The sequence below is a fragment of the Choloepus didactylus genome (assembly GCF_015220235.1).
Source record: "Choloepus didactylus isolate mChoDid1 chromosome Y unlocalized genomic scaffold, mChoDid1.pri SUPER_Y_unloc2, whole genome shotgun sequence".
In the NCBI taxonomy this organism is placed as follows: Eukaryota; Metazoa; Chordata; class Mammalia; order Pilosa; family Megalonychidae; genus Choloepus; species Choloepus didactylus.
The window spans coordinates 992,218-1,008,833 of record NW_023637625.1 but is presented as its reverse complement, the minus strand read 5'-3'; the positions used below and the strand labels follow the sequence as shown (position 1 = coordinate 1,008,833).

The 16,616-nt window shown below is 37.9% G+C and overlaps 1 protein-coding gene across 1 annotated transcript in view; it reads right to left on the bottom strand.

Annotated features, from left to right (window-relative positions):
* Positions 1 to 4,345: 4,345 nt before the first annotated feature.
* Positions 4,346 to 16,616, bottom strand: part of LOC119525941 (ribosome maturation protein SBDS-like) — a 46,898-nt gene continuing 34,627 nt past the window's right edge. The window contains exon 2 of the mRNA XM_037824724.1: positions 4,346 to 4,953. Within this exon, the coding sequence (XP_037680652.1) occupies positions 4,389 to 4,953 (565 nt within the window). The 3' untranslated portion in view covers positions 4,346 to 4,388. The remainder of the gene's footprint in view (positions 4,954 to 16,616) is intronic.

Below are 16,616 nucleotides of genomic sequence, written 5' to 3'. Positions count from 1 at the left end.
GAGGGCAGCTAGGAGAGACAGGGCAAAAAAACACCTCCATGAAAAATACTAGATAAAAGCCAGAAAGTGATCCAGAACACCAGTTCCAGAGATGCACCAGCTGGATAAGGCCTGCTAAATCCACAGGGACTGTGCACTTGATGAAATCGGGAGTCTGTGTTCTGAAACGAGTGGGTAAACCTGCTGAACATCCAGCAGCCACACTGCAGTGTGGGGAAACTGTGGGCTGGTGTTTGGAGATGGACTAGCTCTTTTAAAAAAAAAAAAAAACAACAAAAGCAGCTGCAGACACAGAAGCAAGAACTGCACAGTGAAGCGTGGAAGGAACAGGCTGTGCAGATGCCTCAATATCTGGTGTGAAAGATAGCCTTTCATGCACCTGCTGCTAATTGCCTTGGAGCGAGAAAGGCAGAGGTTAGGCAAAAGGGGAAAATAACCACAACCCTTGCAACCATCTTCCTGGTGGGCTGAGAATGCTCCTGCCCGGTGCAGGTGCCATAGCCCAGAGCTGCACCAAAAAAACCAGTGTGACAGGAAGTGTTTCCAGCAACATGCACACATGCCACAATATTGGGCATGGACAATAGCCTTTCGTGCACCCACAGCGAATTTTCCCAGAGCTGGGAAGGTGGAGCTGTGTGAAAAGGGGGAAATTAACACGTCTCATACGGCCATTCTTACAGCAGGCTGGGAACGAAACTACACAGCTCAGTGGCTGAGAACTTCCATTGAGGGATGGCGCACACTTGTGACAAAGCACAACCTTCCCTCAGCAGAGGCCCTAGAAGGGCGCAGCTTGGAAGAGGGACCCACTCAGAAATCCCAGGGACCATACACCAAAACCAAGGACTTGTGGGTCAGCAGCAGAGACAATCTGTGGCAAGACTGAACTGAAGGTTTCGACTCTTGCAACAACCTTAAATCTCCAGGAACACCTGGGAGGTTTGATTATTAACTCTGCCCTGCCTCCCTAACCACTCAGACACACGCCCCATATTCAGGGCAGACAACACCAACAACACACCCAAACTTGGTGCACCAATTGGACCCCACAAGAATCAGATGCCCACACACCACAAAGACAAAGTTGGGGAGAACTGACTTGAGGGGAATAGGTGACTCACAGGCACCATCTGCTGGTTAGTTAAAGAAAGTGTATGCCACGAAGCTGTAGATCTGACAAATTAGAGATTAGCCTTTGAATAATCCTACATGTCCTAAAAGAACCCTATCAAGCAAAGCAAATGCCAAGAGGCCAAACACAACAGAAAATTTTAAAGCATATGAAAAAACCGGACGATATGGTAACCCAAAACCAAACACCCAAATCAAAAGATCAGAGGAGACACAGTACTTGGAGCAATTAATCAAAGAACTAAAGATAAACAATGAGAGCAAGGCACAGGATATAAAGGACATGAAGAAGACCCTAGACGAGCATAAGGAAGAAATTGCAAGAGTAAATAAAAAAATAGATGACCTTATGGAAATAAAAGAAACTGTTGACCAAATTAAAAAGCTTCTGGATACTCACAGTACAAGACTAGAGGAAGCTGAACAATGAATCAGTGACCTTGAGGGCCACAGAATGTAAAATGAAAGAACAAAAGAAAGAATGGGGAAAAAAATTGAAAAAATCAAAATGGGCCTCAGGGATTTTACAGATAAAATAAAACATCTAAATTTAAGACTCATTGGTGTCCCAGAAGGGGAAGAGAAACATAAAGTTCTAGAAAGAGTATTCAAAGAAATTATTGGGGAAAACTTCTCAAAACTTCTACACAATATAAATACACAAAGCATAGATGCCCAGCGAACTCCAAATAGAATAAATCCAAATAAACCCACTCCAAGACGTATTCTGATCAGACTGTCAAATACTGAAGAGAAGGAGCAAGTTCTGAAAGCAGCAGGAGAAAAGCAATTCACCACATACAAAGGAAACAACATAAAACTAAGTAGCGACTACTCAGCAGCCACCATGGAGGCGAGAAGGAAGTGGCATGACATATTTAAAATTTTGGGAGAGAAAAATTTCCAACCAAAAATACTTTATCTAGCAAAGCTCTCATTCAAATTTGAGGGAGAGCTTAAATTTTTCACAAACAAATGCTGAGAGATTTTGCTAACAAAAGACCTGCCCTACTTCAGATACTAAAAGGAGCCCTACCAACAGAAAAATAAAGAAAGGAGAGAGAGATATGGAGAAACGTTCAGTACTAAAGAGATTCAATATTGGTTCATTAAAGGACAATAAGACAGAGAGGGAAAAAATATATCTGATAAACATAAACGAAAGGATAGTATGGCTGATTCAAGAAATGCCTTCATAGTAATAACATTGAATGTAAATGGATTAAAATCCCCAATTAAAAGATATACATTGGCAGAATGGATCAAAAAATATGAACCATCAATATGTTGAATGCAAGAGACTCATCTTAGATACGGGGTCACAAAGAAATTGAAAGTGAAAGGATGGGAAAAAATATTTCATGCAAGCTCCAGCCAAAAGAAAGCAGGTGTAGCAATATTAATCTCTGATAAAATAGACTTTAAATGCAAGGATGTTATGAGAGACAAAGAAAGCCACTACATACTAATAAAAGGGGCAATTCAACAAGAAGAAATAACAATAATAAATGTTTATGCACCCAATCATGGTGCCACAAAATCCATGAGACAAACACTGGCAAAACTAAAGGAAGCAATGGATGTTTCCACAATAATTGTGGGAGACTTCAACACATCACTCTCTCCTATAGATAGATCAACCAGGCAGAAGACCAATAAGGAAATTGAACCTAAACAATCGGATAAATGAATTTGATTTAACAGACATATATAGAACATTACATCCCAAATCACCAGGATACACATTCGTCTCTAGTGATCACGGAACTTTCTCCATAATAGACTGTATACTGGGACATAAAACAAGCTTCAGTAAATTTTTAAAAATTGGAATTATTTAAAGTACATTCTCTGACCACAGTGGAATACAATTAGAATTCAATAACCATCAGAGACTTAGAAAATTCACAAACACTTGGAGGTTAAACAACACACACCTAAAATAAATCATTTATAATGTAGAATGTAGGGGAATTAGCGATAGAGAGCAATTAATGAAGGGGGAACGATAACCCAATAAGAACAGATAAGCTATCATGGGTAAATTTAACATTCTGGGAATTCCCAGGAATGGATATGCTTTGTTAATCTCTGATGGTTATAATAGGAACAAGTTCACAGAAATGTTGCTTTATTAGGTTATTTTCTTGGGGTAGAGTAGGAACATGTTGGAAGTAAAGTAATTATTTTAGGTTAGTTGTCTTTTTCTTCCTCCCTTGTTATGGTTTGCTTGAAATGTTTTTTATTGTATATCTTTTTTTTTTAATTTTTTAATTTTTTAATTTTTTTTATTTTTACTTCTGTCCATTTATTTTGAGTGAAACCATAATTTACCTTCTAGAATATCTCTTTTGAGGATAAGAATATTTTTAAAAACTTGCATCTTGTCCATATTAGTGTTCAAATGCTAAAAAGTTATATTCAATTAAATCCCAAATAATATTAGCTAAGATTTATCAGGCGTTTATCTCAGAACAGGCCCTGTACTAAACAATCTGCATACTGCTGATTTATTTATTCCTAACAACTTCCCAACCCTATTAGACAAAAGACAGAGAAAAGAAAAGGAGTTATTAGGAAGCTGTCTAGACACACAAGCCATAGTTGAACAAAAATAAGAGTGGTTTTATTTATTACATATAGTTTTAGCTATTTTAATATATATTATAAATTTTAAGAATTAGAAGAAATGACTTTATTTTTACCAAGAATAATCTAAGTCATGGCAGCATGTTCAATGAAAATTATTTAAGTCCTGTACTGTTACCATATATCTATTTTTCAGATAATCAGGAAGTCTTCATTCAAACTTTTATATTAGGCTACAATTCAGTTAACCCTATATACACATTTCATTGAGCAGAAATAATACATTATGCTTTTTCTCCCAGCAAATGCTCCCTTCTTGTCACACAGACACATCCCCCAAATATTACTTACTGTAATGTGCAAACCTGTTGACTTTATACATCCACAAGAGTTGCCTCAAATAAAGGTTATGAGACAGCAGAATGTCAGTCTGGATTACGTATCTTGGATTTTTCATTTTACCCTAACACCCCAATTTATAATTAAAACTAAATTAATCCCACATTATTAAACTGATGTAGGAAAGTCCTCTTGTGTAGATGTTTAACCCAGAGATGGAAAATGTCAAACAGTTTGAACAAGTATTTGGCGGGCCACAGAAAGGAAACAGTACCATGGGAAATGAAAACACTTTTGTGTTTTATAGCTGAAGACACTGATGAATGTCATTCAAATTTCTCATCTCCTTCCTCCACATCTTTCAAATTGAGTACTTCCAAGGAACCTTTGCCTTTTGTCTCCTTTTTAATTAGCTCATCAATTTCTCTGAAGCAGCCTGGGTCAATCAGACATACAATTTCTAACTGTTGACTGTAGTCTTCACTTTCTATAACCTTGATCAATGGCTTGAGCTTTTCTTTCAGCTTCTTCCCTTCATTCACTGGAAGAATGAATCGAAGTCTCATGTGGGCACGTTCTATCTTCATTTTCTCTTTTAACTGTTTTATCACTTCCAAAGCCTGCTGTTTCGTACTTTTGTTGGGTTTGACTGAATAGTGGATATCCTTCATGGCTCTCTCAATAAGGATAACAGTGTATGGTCTCTTTGTTTCAGGATTCACACATTTGTCTGCTACAATTGTTGCAATGTCCCTAAACATCTGCTCCAGCTGCGTGTGCCGTTCTTTATCTGATACTTGAACCTCTCCTTTAGTCAAAATCTGCTTACAGATTTCAGTTTGGTCATCTGTTCCAAACGCACTGATGAGATAAGTGGGCCCCTCTTCCAGGCTGTGCACCCCGGGTCCTCTGTGGAGGGATGACTGTGCTATGTCACAGGTGAGTGCCGTCCCCCCAGGGCAGTTCTGGGCTGCTGGGCTGTGTAGGGAGGCTCCCAGTCTGCTCAAATGATGGCTGAATGGGGCTTTGTTAATTCACACTGCTCTACCTTCCCAACTCTGGGACAATCAGCTGAGGTTGCAGGGAAGGCTAATGTCCATGCCCAGTTTTGTGGTGTGTGCCTGTTATTTGAAGCCCTTCCGTCACACTGGGTTGTCTGGGGCAGTCTGGGTTATTGGGCTGGCGATGGGCAGGAGTGTTTCCTGTCCACCAGGATGATGGCTGTGAGCGGACACCCCCCTTTTCTTGGGAAGTTGTGGTGTTTAGTGAATTTTCTCAGCCACTGGATTATTGCGTTTTGTCTCAGAGCTCTCCTAGTTCTGCTCTTGACTTGACCTGCCCAAATTGCAATTCTTTGAAGCTTTCTGATTGGGCTTCTTAGAGTAATTGTTTTAGAAAAGGAAAAAAGGATTAAAAAAAAAAAAAAGGGCCCTCCTCAGAGATCTAATGGGTTATTGAAATGCTAATAGACAAAGCAACCAGGGCCATTAAGGAAAGGTCCACAGGGCAGAGAGATCAGCTTTACAGATTTCGCTGATCTCAGCAGTTCGACATTTTCATGACTGTTGTATGAAGTATGCCCAAAGACAGATTGCTCTGTGATGTCGAGTCCACACAGTTCCTGGCTTTTTACCTACTTTCCTGGAGGAGTAACTAAAACTTACAGCTCACCAGTCTGCCATCTTGCCCCACCCTATTGTATATCTTTTAAAAAATTTTTTTTTGGGATATAGTTAATTTAAAATAAAAGTTAATTAAAGAAAATGAAAAAAATATATGCAGAATCCCCTTGAGGAGCTGGCAGAGAATGCAGGGGTGTTGGGCTCCCCCACATCGATGGTTGCTGATGTGCTCACAGACATGGGGGACTGGTGGTTTGATGGGCTGAGCCCTCTACCACAGGATTTGCCCTTGGGAAGACTGTTGCTGCAAAGGAGAGACTAGGCCTCCCTATAATTGTGCCTAAGAGCCTCCTCCCAAATGCCTCTTTGTTGCTCAGATGTGGCTCTCTCTCTTTACCTAAACCAACTTGGCAGTTGAAATCACTGCCTTCCCCCACCACGTGAGATTTGATACCTAGGGGAGTAAATCTCCCTGGCAATGTGGAATATGATTCCCGGGGAGGAATGTAGGCCCAGCATTGTGGGATGTAGAACATCTTCTTGAACAAAACGGGGATGAGAAAGGAAATGAAATAAGCTTCAGTGGCAGAGAGGTTCCAAAAGGAGCCGAGTGGTCACTCTGGTGGGCACTCTTATGCACAATATACACAACCCTGTTTAGGTTCTAATGAATTGGAATAGCTAGCAGTAAATACCTGAAACTATCAAACTACAACCCAGAACCCTTGAATCTTGAAGACAATTGTATAAAAATGTAGCTTATGATGGGTGACAGTGTGATTGGGAAAGCCATATGGACCACACTCCCCTTTGTCTCGTTTATGGATGGATAAGTAGAAAAATGGGGGAAGAAAAAAAAAAGGTACCCAGTGTTCTTTTTTACTTTAATTGTTCTTTTCCACTTTAATTTTTATTCTTATTATTTTTGTGTGTGTGGTAATGAAAATGTCAAAAATTAATTATGGTGATGAGTGCACAACTATATAATGGTACTGTAAACAGTTGAATGTGTGCTTTGTTTTGTATGACTGCATGGTATGTGAATATATCTCAATAAAAATGAATTTAAAAATAAATAAACAAAAATAAATAAAAAAAGATTACTAAGTGTCAGACCTAGACATATTATGGTAAAAATTGATACTATTAAAAGCAAAGTGAGGAATGAGCCTGGCCCTGGCAGTGAGGGACTGAAAATGCCTATGGGACCAAAGAGGGGGAAAGAAAGGCAACAAGCTAAGGTCACAGGGGCTGAGAGATCCCAAATAGAGTCGGGAGGCTATCCTGAATGTTTCTCTTATGCAAACTCCAGCTAGACATCCCAAATGGCCACTGTATGTCATGCACTTACCAAAACTAGTCCCCAAAGATCTAGGTCCCTACTTGAGATTCTATAAAAGATTCACTCACTAAGTTTTATCTTTCAGAAACTTTTATCTACCAGAGTGTTTCTTTACCAGAGAAATCCTAATCTCAGAGGTAACAGCCTCTTTAAGATCAACTATCATATGAAGCCCCCTTCCCCATACTGTTGACACCCCCTTTCAATATGAACAAGTTAGGGTGCTCACTGCCTAGACACCCTGAAAATGGAGAAAAAGATTAAGTGAGAAGAAGGGGTAGCATCAGACAAGATAAGATTTAACAAAGATCTATGTATACTGAAACTTCATGTAATTATATATATACTTTTTTGGATGCTGGAGTGTTGGAATGGCTGGAAGGAGGTAAATGACATGGTGGAACTGTAGCCTATAGCATCCTTTGGGATTTGCTCTATAGCTGCTCATTGAATTGTGCTTTGAAAGTCTTCACTTTTCTGTATATACCTTGTATTGCATAATAAGGAACTAACTGAATCTGTGGAACTGAAAGCCATAATAATTTTTTAAATTACCTGTATAACTGCTTGTTGAGCTATGCATTGAGAGGTGACACCTTTCTGTATGTATGTTATATTTTACAATAATGGAAGTGGCTGAAGTTGTGGAACTGTGACCCACGATATACTTTGAACTATTCTCTCTAACTACTTGTGAAATTGTACTTTGAAAGTTATCATTGTTATGTATACATTTTAAAGTTCAAAATAAAAATTTGTTTAAAAAAAAGCAAAGAGAAATGATCAACACATCCAGGCAGAATGACGTGATTGTGTAGAAAGGAACAAGAATTAAATTAGCAATAAATGGCATAGCATTAACACCAGTACAAAAAGACAATGAAGTGATATTTTCAAGGTATTCTGAAAGAAAATAACTTTACAACTTGAACGCTTTATAGATAAAATATAATAAAATGAGAGGAAGCAATGCACATTCTAAATATAAAAGGCCTCAGAATTCCTGCCACTCAAAAACCTACACTGAAATTATTCTTGTGAGCATTCAAACAAGAAGAAAAATAAATCCAAATTTTGTAAAAGACAGGAGTACTAAATATATTATCATAAATTTTACTAAGATATTTTATCTTACATATATCATCAGAAATAGGAAAAAAAGATTATTTATTGAGGGAAAGATAGAAGCTACAGGTACACACATACACACACCACCACCACCATATATCCATAATAACCAAAAACTGAACCTTTAATATTTGCAATATGATGGAGCATAGGGGAAAAAGAAAAGGAACAGGAAAGCATGCTTAAGGCTGACTTGTTGGTGAGAAGTTATGGATTTTAAGTATAAGGAGTTAATATGAGAATAGAAAATGAATCTTAAGGGTAACAACCCTAAGGATAAAAGGTGATTAAAAATGAATGAATCAAGAAGACTAGGTGATTGATGGAATGTGGATGTGAAGTCAAGAAAGGAGACAAAGATGATTCAGGTTTTCACATCATTGTCAGAACAAGAGAAGCTAGGGAAGATCTTTATGGAAGATAATGAACTGTATTTCAGACATGTTAAGTTTGAGAGGATAGCAGAACATTCTGCTAGCTATGCACTTAAGAAACTGTGAAGCTAGAGGTAGGGACACAGAACTAGCCTGCAAAGAGGAAGGGGAAAAGCAGAATATTTGCCTTAGGCCCCACCCTTTCATCACATTACAGAGACCAAGCCAAAAACGTGTGTAATGGAGAAGAAATTCAAGAGGAAGGAGATGAGGAACAATGAAGGGGTTATATAATGAGCACTGAGGAGAGGTTACTGAACATGATGGTGTCATTTAGATGAGAAGATTTTGTCAAGCGGTGATGAGAGGCCAGGTGGCAGGCAGCTAAGGTAAGAGTGAATGACAAAGGCAGGGGAGCAGTGGCAGAAACCATTCATGTTAAAAGATGGGCAATGAACAAAAGGGTATGTGTGTGTACATGTATGTATATTTATATGTGTGTATGTGTATATATAATGGAATACGTGTTAGTCATTCAAAGCACTAATTAACAGACTTCAGAATCTGTTACGATGAACAAATATATCAATAAATATGTACAAATATGATATTCACATAACGATAAATATGTATGTTATATATGTATAAATTTTGGGCTGGTGCAAAGAGGGTCTAAGGGAAGAATTTAACATTTAGGATGACTTCAGTCACAGTTTTCAAACAGACTACCGGTCCAAATTACAGGGAAAGAAAAGCCTCAAAAAGATTTTCACATGAAACACTGTGAAAAAGACAAGAAGTAAAAAACAAACTGACTCGTTTACAGCTATTTCAAGATAAATCTGAAACCGAAGTCAATACCCGTTGAGGATTAGATACAAAGAGTGAATCCACTGAGAAGGAAAAAATGAAAACTGCTCTGTAACTACTACAAGAAAAGCAACACAATAGCAAGGCAGGAGTGATTTGGGCTCTCTTACATTCACAAATCATGGGAAGAAGAGCAAGTCATCCTACAAGGTTGCCGAATTGGAAAATTAATAAAGGACCAAGGAGATGGAGTAGTTTCCACAGAACAATAGACTAAGTAGCATTTCCAAGTATTTGAACAAGGGACACTTCAAAAATTATTGCTTATGGCTGGAATTCCAACAGGAACTCAAGACATAATGCTCATTTGGATTAAAGTAGATAACCATACAACAAAAATAGTTTCACTGGGAAATTAATTGCAACCAGAAATGATTACAATTGGATTCATGTTTTAAAATTTTTCATGCTATCAAAATATCTGTAACAATATTAATTATTTTTATTTTACAAAGAACAAAATATTTTTTGATTTATTATGAACTACTAAAACCAATTTTAATAAAGCCAGGTGCTATTTGGAATCAAGAACCAATGTACATATCCAGGTCCAAAGTAGTGAGTAGGGTTCTCAGCAAAAATAGCCAACTGAGATAAGCATTTCTTTCAGAAATATCACTTGCCTAGTCATTAAATGTTTCATTCTTTTGAAGTAAAAAAAAAAAAAAACACCTGTTCACAGGTAATTTTAAACTCCTCATTTTCTCTTTTCTAACAGAATAGATGCAATTATGATCACACAATCCACATTTCTACTTTGGGCCTTGATTGGTCTGAGCCAATCAGTATAAGTGCTTCCACTCCCTTGCTAGCCACAGGTTGGGTTCAGGGGTGCTCATTTAACCCAGTCTAAGCCACACAGAGGCGCATTGCTTCCCTGATCAGTGGGGGCAGACTGACTTACGTTTTTCCAATCTTAGTCAACTCAGGACTATTGTTCAGTGTTTGGAAAAGAGAGAAATGGAATTTTACTTCTCCAATTATGTATACATGCATGTTTACCTAATACTATAATGATTTGGATTGGGTAGTACCTATAAAGCAACAAAGAAAGTGGGGTTTTGCTAACCTTGAATGAATTTGAAAATACAGACAGCCAACTAAATAATTCAATCTCAGTGAAATGAAAGCAAAAATAGTTCTCTGCTTTCTTTGAGACTATCTAAATACAGATTTAATCAAAGCATCAATAAAAACCTCACTAGTCAAACCTGTTACCATTATAAAATTAAGTTTCTCTTTCTGCTACTAATATTTGAATAAATAATTTGATATTTTGTTAAATAATCTTGAATCAACACTGTAGGTCAGTAAAACTGTATTCAAGTATGACAATAGGTATCCATCTAGTATTGTCAATATCCACAAGCTTTGCTTATACTGTTTTATTTGAGAAGATCCATGATAAGTGTTGAAACAATACATGGATTTCACTTCCACACTCATTAAATGAAATTCCTGGACATCATAGTGTGGACAAAGTGTTCAAAAATAATAATTTCTTGCATTGGCAAAGATAGCAGTAAAAAATAAAGCCATTGGATATACCTGTTAAATATTTTTGCTTGGTAACAGCAAGAATATTGGAAGTTACACGATCTATCAATTTACTAGTTTTTCCCCCACTTATTCAGTATTAAATATATCACCCATAGCAGAACAATATTTAAGGTTTCCTTGATTCTTCAAAATTATTCAAACACCTTTCTTATCACCATGCCATTTCAGAAAACACAAAACCCATTATCTTTTCCTCCAGACTCTAGTTTCTGTAATAATCTGGACTCATTTTTTTGCATTTTTAAAAATTCAGTTTTATTGAGATATATTCACATACCATACAATCATCCATGGCATACAATCAGCTGTTCACAGGACCATTATATGGTTGTGCATTCATCACCACAGTCAACTTTTGAACATTTTCCTTACACCAAAAAGAATAAAAATATGAATCAAAAATAAAAGTATAAAAGAACACCCAAATCATTCCATCCCTCCATCCTGCCTGTTCCAGGTTGCTAATGCTGCTGTTTTGTAAAACACCAGAAATGAATTGGCTTTTATAGAAGGGGTTTATTTGGTTATACAGTTACAGTCCTAAGGCCATAAAGTGTCCATCAACAAAGGGTACCTTCACTGAAGAAAGGCCATTGGCATCTGGAAAACCTGTTAGCTGGGAAGGCACATGGCTGGCATCTGCTTGCTCCCATGTTGTGTTTCAAAATGGCATTCTCTAAAGCATCAGCTTTCAATGGCCATCTTCAAAATGTCTCTGTAAACTACAACTCTGAGCTCCTTCTGTTTGTCAGCTGCTTTATAGGGCTCCAAAGATTCAATTAAGACCCACCCTAAATGGGTGGGGTAACACCTCCATGGAAATTATCCAATCAAACGTCTTGCCCACAGTTGATTGAGTCACATTTCCATGGAAACAATCAATAGGTTCTAACCTAAGCAACATTAATATGTCTGTGCCACAAGGTTGCAACAAAAAGCATGCTGTTTTGGGGGACATAATACATCCAAACCTGGACACCACCCTATTTTTCATTTAGTTTTTGTACCCATTTTTCTACTCAGCCACCCATACACTGGATAAAGGGAGTGTGAGCCACAAGGTTTTCACAATCTCACAGTCACACCATGTAAGCTACATAGTTATACAATCATCTTCAAGAATCAAGGTTGCAATCAAGTGTTGCAGTTTGACAGTTTCAGATATTTCCTTCTAAGCTATTCCAGTACACTAAAACCTGTAAAGGGATATCTTATAGTGCATAAGAATGCCCTCCAGAGTGACCTCTCAACCCCATTTGAGATCTCTTAGCCACTGAAACTTTATTTTGTTTCATTTTTCCCCCTTTTGGTCAAGAAGATTTTCTCAATCCCACAATGCCAGGTCCAGATTCATCTCTGGGAGTCATATCCTGTGTTGCCAGGGAGATTTACACCTCTGGGAATCATGTCCCACCTAGGGGGGAGGTTACTGAGTCCACCTGCCAAGTTGGCTTAGAGAGAGAGGGCCACATGTGAGCAACCAAAGAGGTTCTCTGGGGGTGACACTTAGGTACAATTATAAGTAGGCTTAGCCTCTCCTTTGCAGTAACAAGCTTCATAAGGGCAAGTCCCAAGATTGAGGGCTCAGTCTACTAAATTGTTAGTCCTCAGTGTTTGTGAGAATACCAGTAATAACCCAGGTGTGGATGCCCAACATTTCCACATTTTTCCCCAGTTCCTCAGGGGGGGCCAGTAAATATTTTTTCATTCTCTGCCCAAATTACTCTGGGATGTATCAGTATTTCTCACTAACCTGTACAAACCTACCAGATCTCACTTCCTATTGAAACAGAAAGAACAAAATAGATTAAGATAAAATCAGATATCTTGTATTTTTACAGTTTGTTGTAAAATATAACATATGTAAAGCAATTTTTAAAAATAAGAACAGTGCCTTTGTGTCTTTTTATTGCATACTTTCTTAATATTATTATAAACAATTCTGACGAATTTTGTATTATTCAGTCAACAAATATTTATTGAGTGCCTACTAGGTGCCAAGCACTGTCCTAGGTGCAATGGATATAGAGATGAACAAAACAAAGAGAAAGCCCTCCTCGCACAGAACATTTATATTCCACTGGAGAGAGACAAACACTAATCAATATATAGGGTAATAAAAGTGCTATGGGAAAAAAAAACAGGAAAGAGAAAAAATAGGGAATCTAGGATATGAGAGAGGGTTGGAACTCTAAATAGCATGATCAGGGAAGGCCTCACTTCAGCAAAGACTGAAGGAAGGTAAGGGAGGGAGAATGAGGATAGCTGGAGTAACAGCATTCCAGGTAGAGGGGAGAGCAAGTGCAAGTGCCTTGAGAATGGAGCATGCCTGGAATCTTTGAGAAATAGCAAGGAAGTTAGTAAGTCTGGCAGGGAGCAAGCTGGGGAGAAGAAAGATGAGAGCAGAGAGGTCACTGGAGATGAGGTCATGTAACTTTGACTTTTGAATGAAATGAGGAGCCATGGAAGAGTTTAAAACCACATACGCATTATCTTTCTATTGGACATTACTGGCATAGAGGGTATGTAAAGCGATGACACTGGATAAGATGATCAAGGGAGTGAGGGGAGTAGCTAGAGAAGAGATCCAAAGATCGATCCCTGGGGCATGCCAACAGTGATGAGAATTATGTTTAGATATAATATATATTGAATATGTAAATATATTCAACTTCATTGAGCTATACACATCACAAAGAAGAAAACACACCCGTTTTAGATGTATAGTTTGATGAGTTTACAGATATATATATTTATATACCACCCCAGTATATATTGTTTTAATTGCAGCTTAATATGAAGAAACCATTTTGAATAGATTCATTGGCGCAAAAGGAGGAACACAAATACCCTGTGTTCTGGGGTGAATGGTGTCCACTGAAATTCATGTCCACCTGAAACCCTTGTATATGATCTTATTTGGAAATGGGATCTTGGCAGACGTGATCGAGTTAAGATGAAGTCATACTGGATTAGTGTGGGCCCTAAATCCAACATGACTGGTGTCTTATAAGAAGTGGGAAATTTGGACACAGAGACAAACAGAGGGAAGACGGTCATGTGAAGATGGAGGCAGAAATTGCCGTTATGCTGCTACAAGTCGAGGAACGCCAAGGACTGTTGGCAAATACCAGAAGCTAAAAGAGGCAAGGAGATTCTTTTCTAGAAACTTCAAAGAGAGCATGGCCCTGCTGACCTTGGTTTCAAATTTATAGCCCCCAGAACTGTGAGAACAAATTTCTGTTCTTTTAAGCAACCATTGTGGTGCTTTCTTATGGCAGCCTTAGGAAAAAATACACTCTGTTTTACAATATTGAGGTATTCTTTTCTTAAATTAATGAACTTTATTTTTTAGAACTATTTTAGATTAATGTAAAAAAAATGAGCAGATAGTAGAGAAAGTTCCCATTTTCTTCCTGCTCTCCTTGCTCCCACTGTCCTACTCTCCTGGCAAAAGATTTTCCTATTATTGACATCTTGCATTAGTGTGGTACTTTTCCTAAAATTCATGAACCAATATTGATACCATATTAGTTTACATTAGGGTGCACATTTATGTGTTGGACAGCGCTATGGGTTGGACAAATGCATAATGTCATGTGTCCACCATTACAATATCATACCAGATAGTTTCACTGCTACAAAAATTCTCTGTTGTTCCCATATTAATCCTCCCCCCCCACCAAACCTGGCAGCCACTGATTTTTTTTTTACTATTTCTATAGTTTCATCTTTTCCAGAATGTCATATAGTTGGCAGACTTTCTTTCTCTTAGCAGTATGCAATTAAATTTTCTCCATGCTTTTTCATGACATGATACCCTTGATTCTTGTGATGCTAAATAATATTCCCTTGTGAGGATGTACCAAAGGTTGTTAATAAATTGACCTATAGAAGGGTATCTGGGTGGCTTCCAGTTTTCAGCAATTAGGAATTAAGTTGCTATAAACATTCCTGTGCAGGTTTTTTTTTTTAATTTGAAAACTTGTGAATTTATAGAAAGTTGTGCATAAAATACATGGTTTCCATATATCACCCTGTTATTAACACCTGGCATTGGTATGGTACATTGGTAACAAGTGATGAAAACACACTTTTATAACTGTGCTATTAACTATAGACCATGGTTTAACTTAGGGTTCACTGTGTTGTGCAGTTCCCTGGATTTTTTTAAAGCAGTTTTATTGAGATATATTTACATACCATACAGTCCATCCAAAGTGTACAAGCAATGGCTCCTATTTTTATTTATTTATTTATTTATTTTTTAACATCACAGTGTTTTTTTTTAATTTTTTTATCTTCATTTTATTGAGATATATTCACATACCACGTAGTCATACAAAACAAATCGTACTTTCGATTGTTCACAGTACCATTACATAGTTGTACATTCATCACCTAAATCAATCCCTGACACCTTCATTACCACACACACAAAAATAACAAGAATAATAATGAGAGTGAAAAAGAGCAATTGAAGTAAAAAAGAACACTGGGTACCTTTGTCTGTTTGTTTCTTTCCCCTATTTTTCTACTCATCCATCCATAAACTAGACAAAGTGGAGTGTGGCCCTTATGGCTTTCCCAATCCCATTGTCACCCCTCATAAGCTGCATTTTTATACAACTGTCTTCGAGATTCATGGGTTCTGGGTTGTAGTTTGATAATTTCAGGTATCCACCACCAGCTACCCCAATTCTTTAGAACCTAAAAAGGGTTGTGTAAAGTGTGCGTAAGAGTGCCCACCAGAGTGACGTCTCGACTCCTTTTGGAATCTCTCTGCCACTGAAGCTTATTTCATTTCCTTTCACATCCCCCTTTTGGTCAAGAAGATGTTCTCCGTCCCACGATGCCGGGTCTACATTCTTCCCCGGGAGTCATATTCCACGTTGCCAGGGAGATTCACTCCCCTGGGTGTCTGATCCCACGTAGGGGGGAGGGCAGTGATTTCACCTTTCAAGTTGGCTTAGCTAGAGAGACAGGGCCACATCTGAGCAACAAAGAGGCATTCGGGAGGAGGCTCTTAGGCACAACCATAGGGAGGCCTAGCCTCTCCTTTGCAGCAACCGTCTTCCCAAGGGTAAAACCTGTGGTAGAGGGCTCAACCCATCAAACCACAAGTCCCCTATGTCTGTGGTCATGTTAGCAACCATGGAGGTGGGGTAGGCGAATACCCCTGCATTCTCCACAGGCTCCTCAAGGGGGCACTGCATCTTTTTTTTTTTCCCTGTTTTTTTTTTTAACTTTCCCTTCTTTTTTAAATCAACTGTATGAAAAAAAAAGTTAAAAAGAAAACAAACATACAATAAAAGAACATTTCAAAGAGACCATAACAAGGGAGTAAGAAAAAGACAACTAAGCTTTACTTCCAACCTCTTCCTACTTTACCCCAAAAAAGTTACCTAATATAGCAACATTTCTGTGAACTTGTTCCTACTATATTCATCAGGAATTAACAGACCATAGTCATTCCAGGGCATCCCCAGAACGTTAAATAGCTTATCTGTTCTTCTTGGATTATTGTTCCCCCTTCCTTAATTGCTCTCTATTGTTAGTTCCCCTACATTCTACATTATAAACCATTTGTTTTACATTTTTCAAAGTTCACATTAGTGGTAGCATATAATATTTCTCTTTTTGTGCCTGGCTTACTTT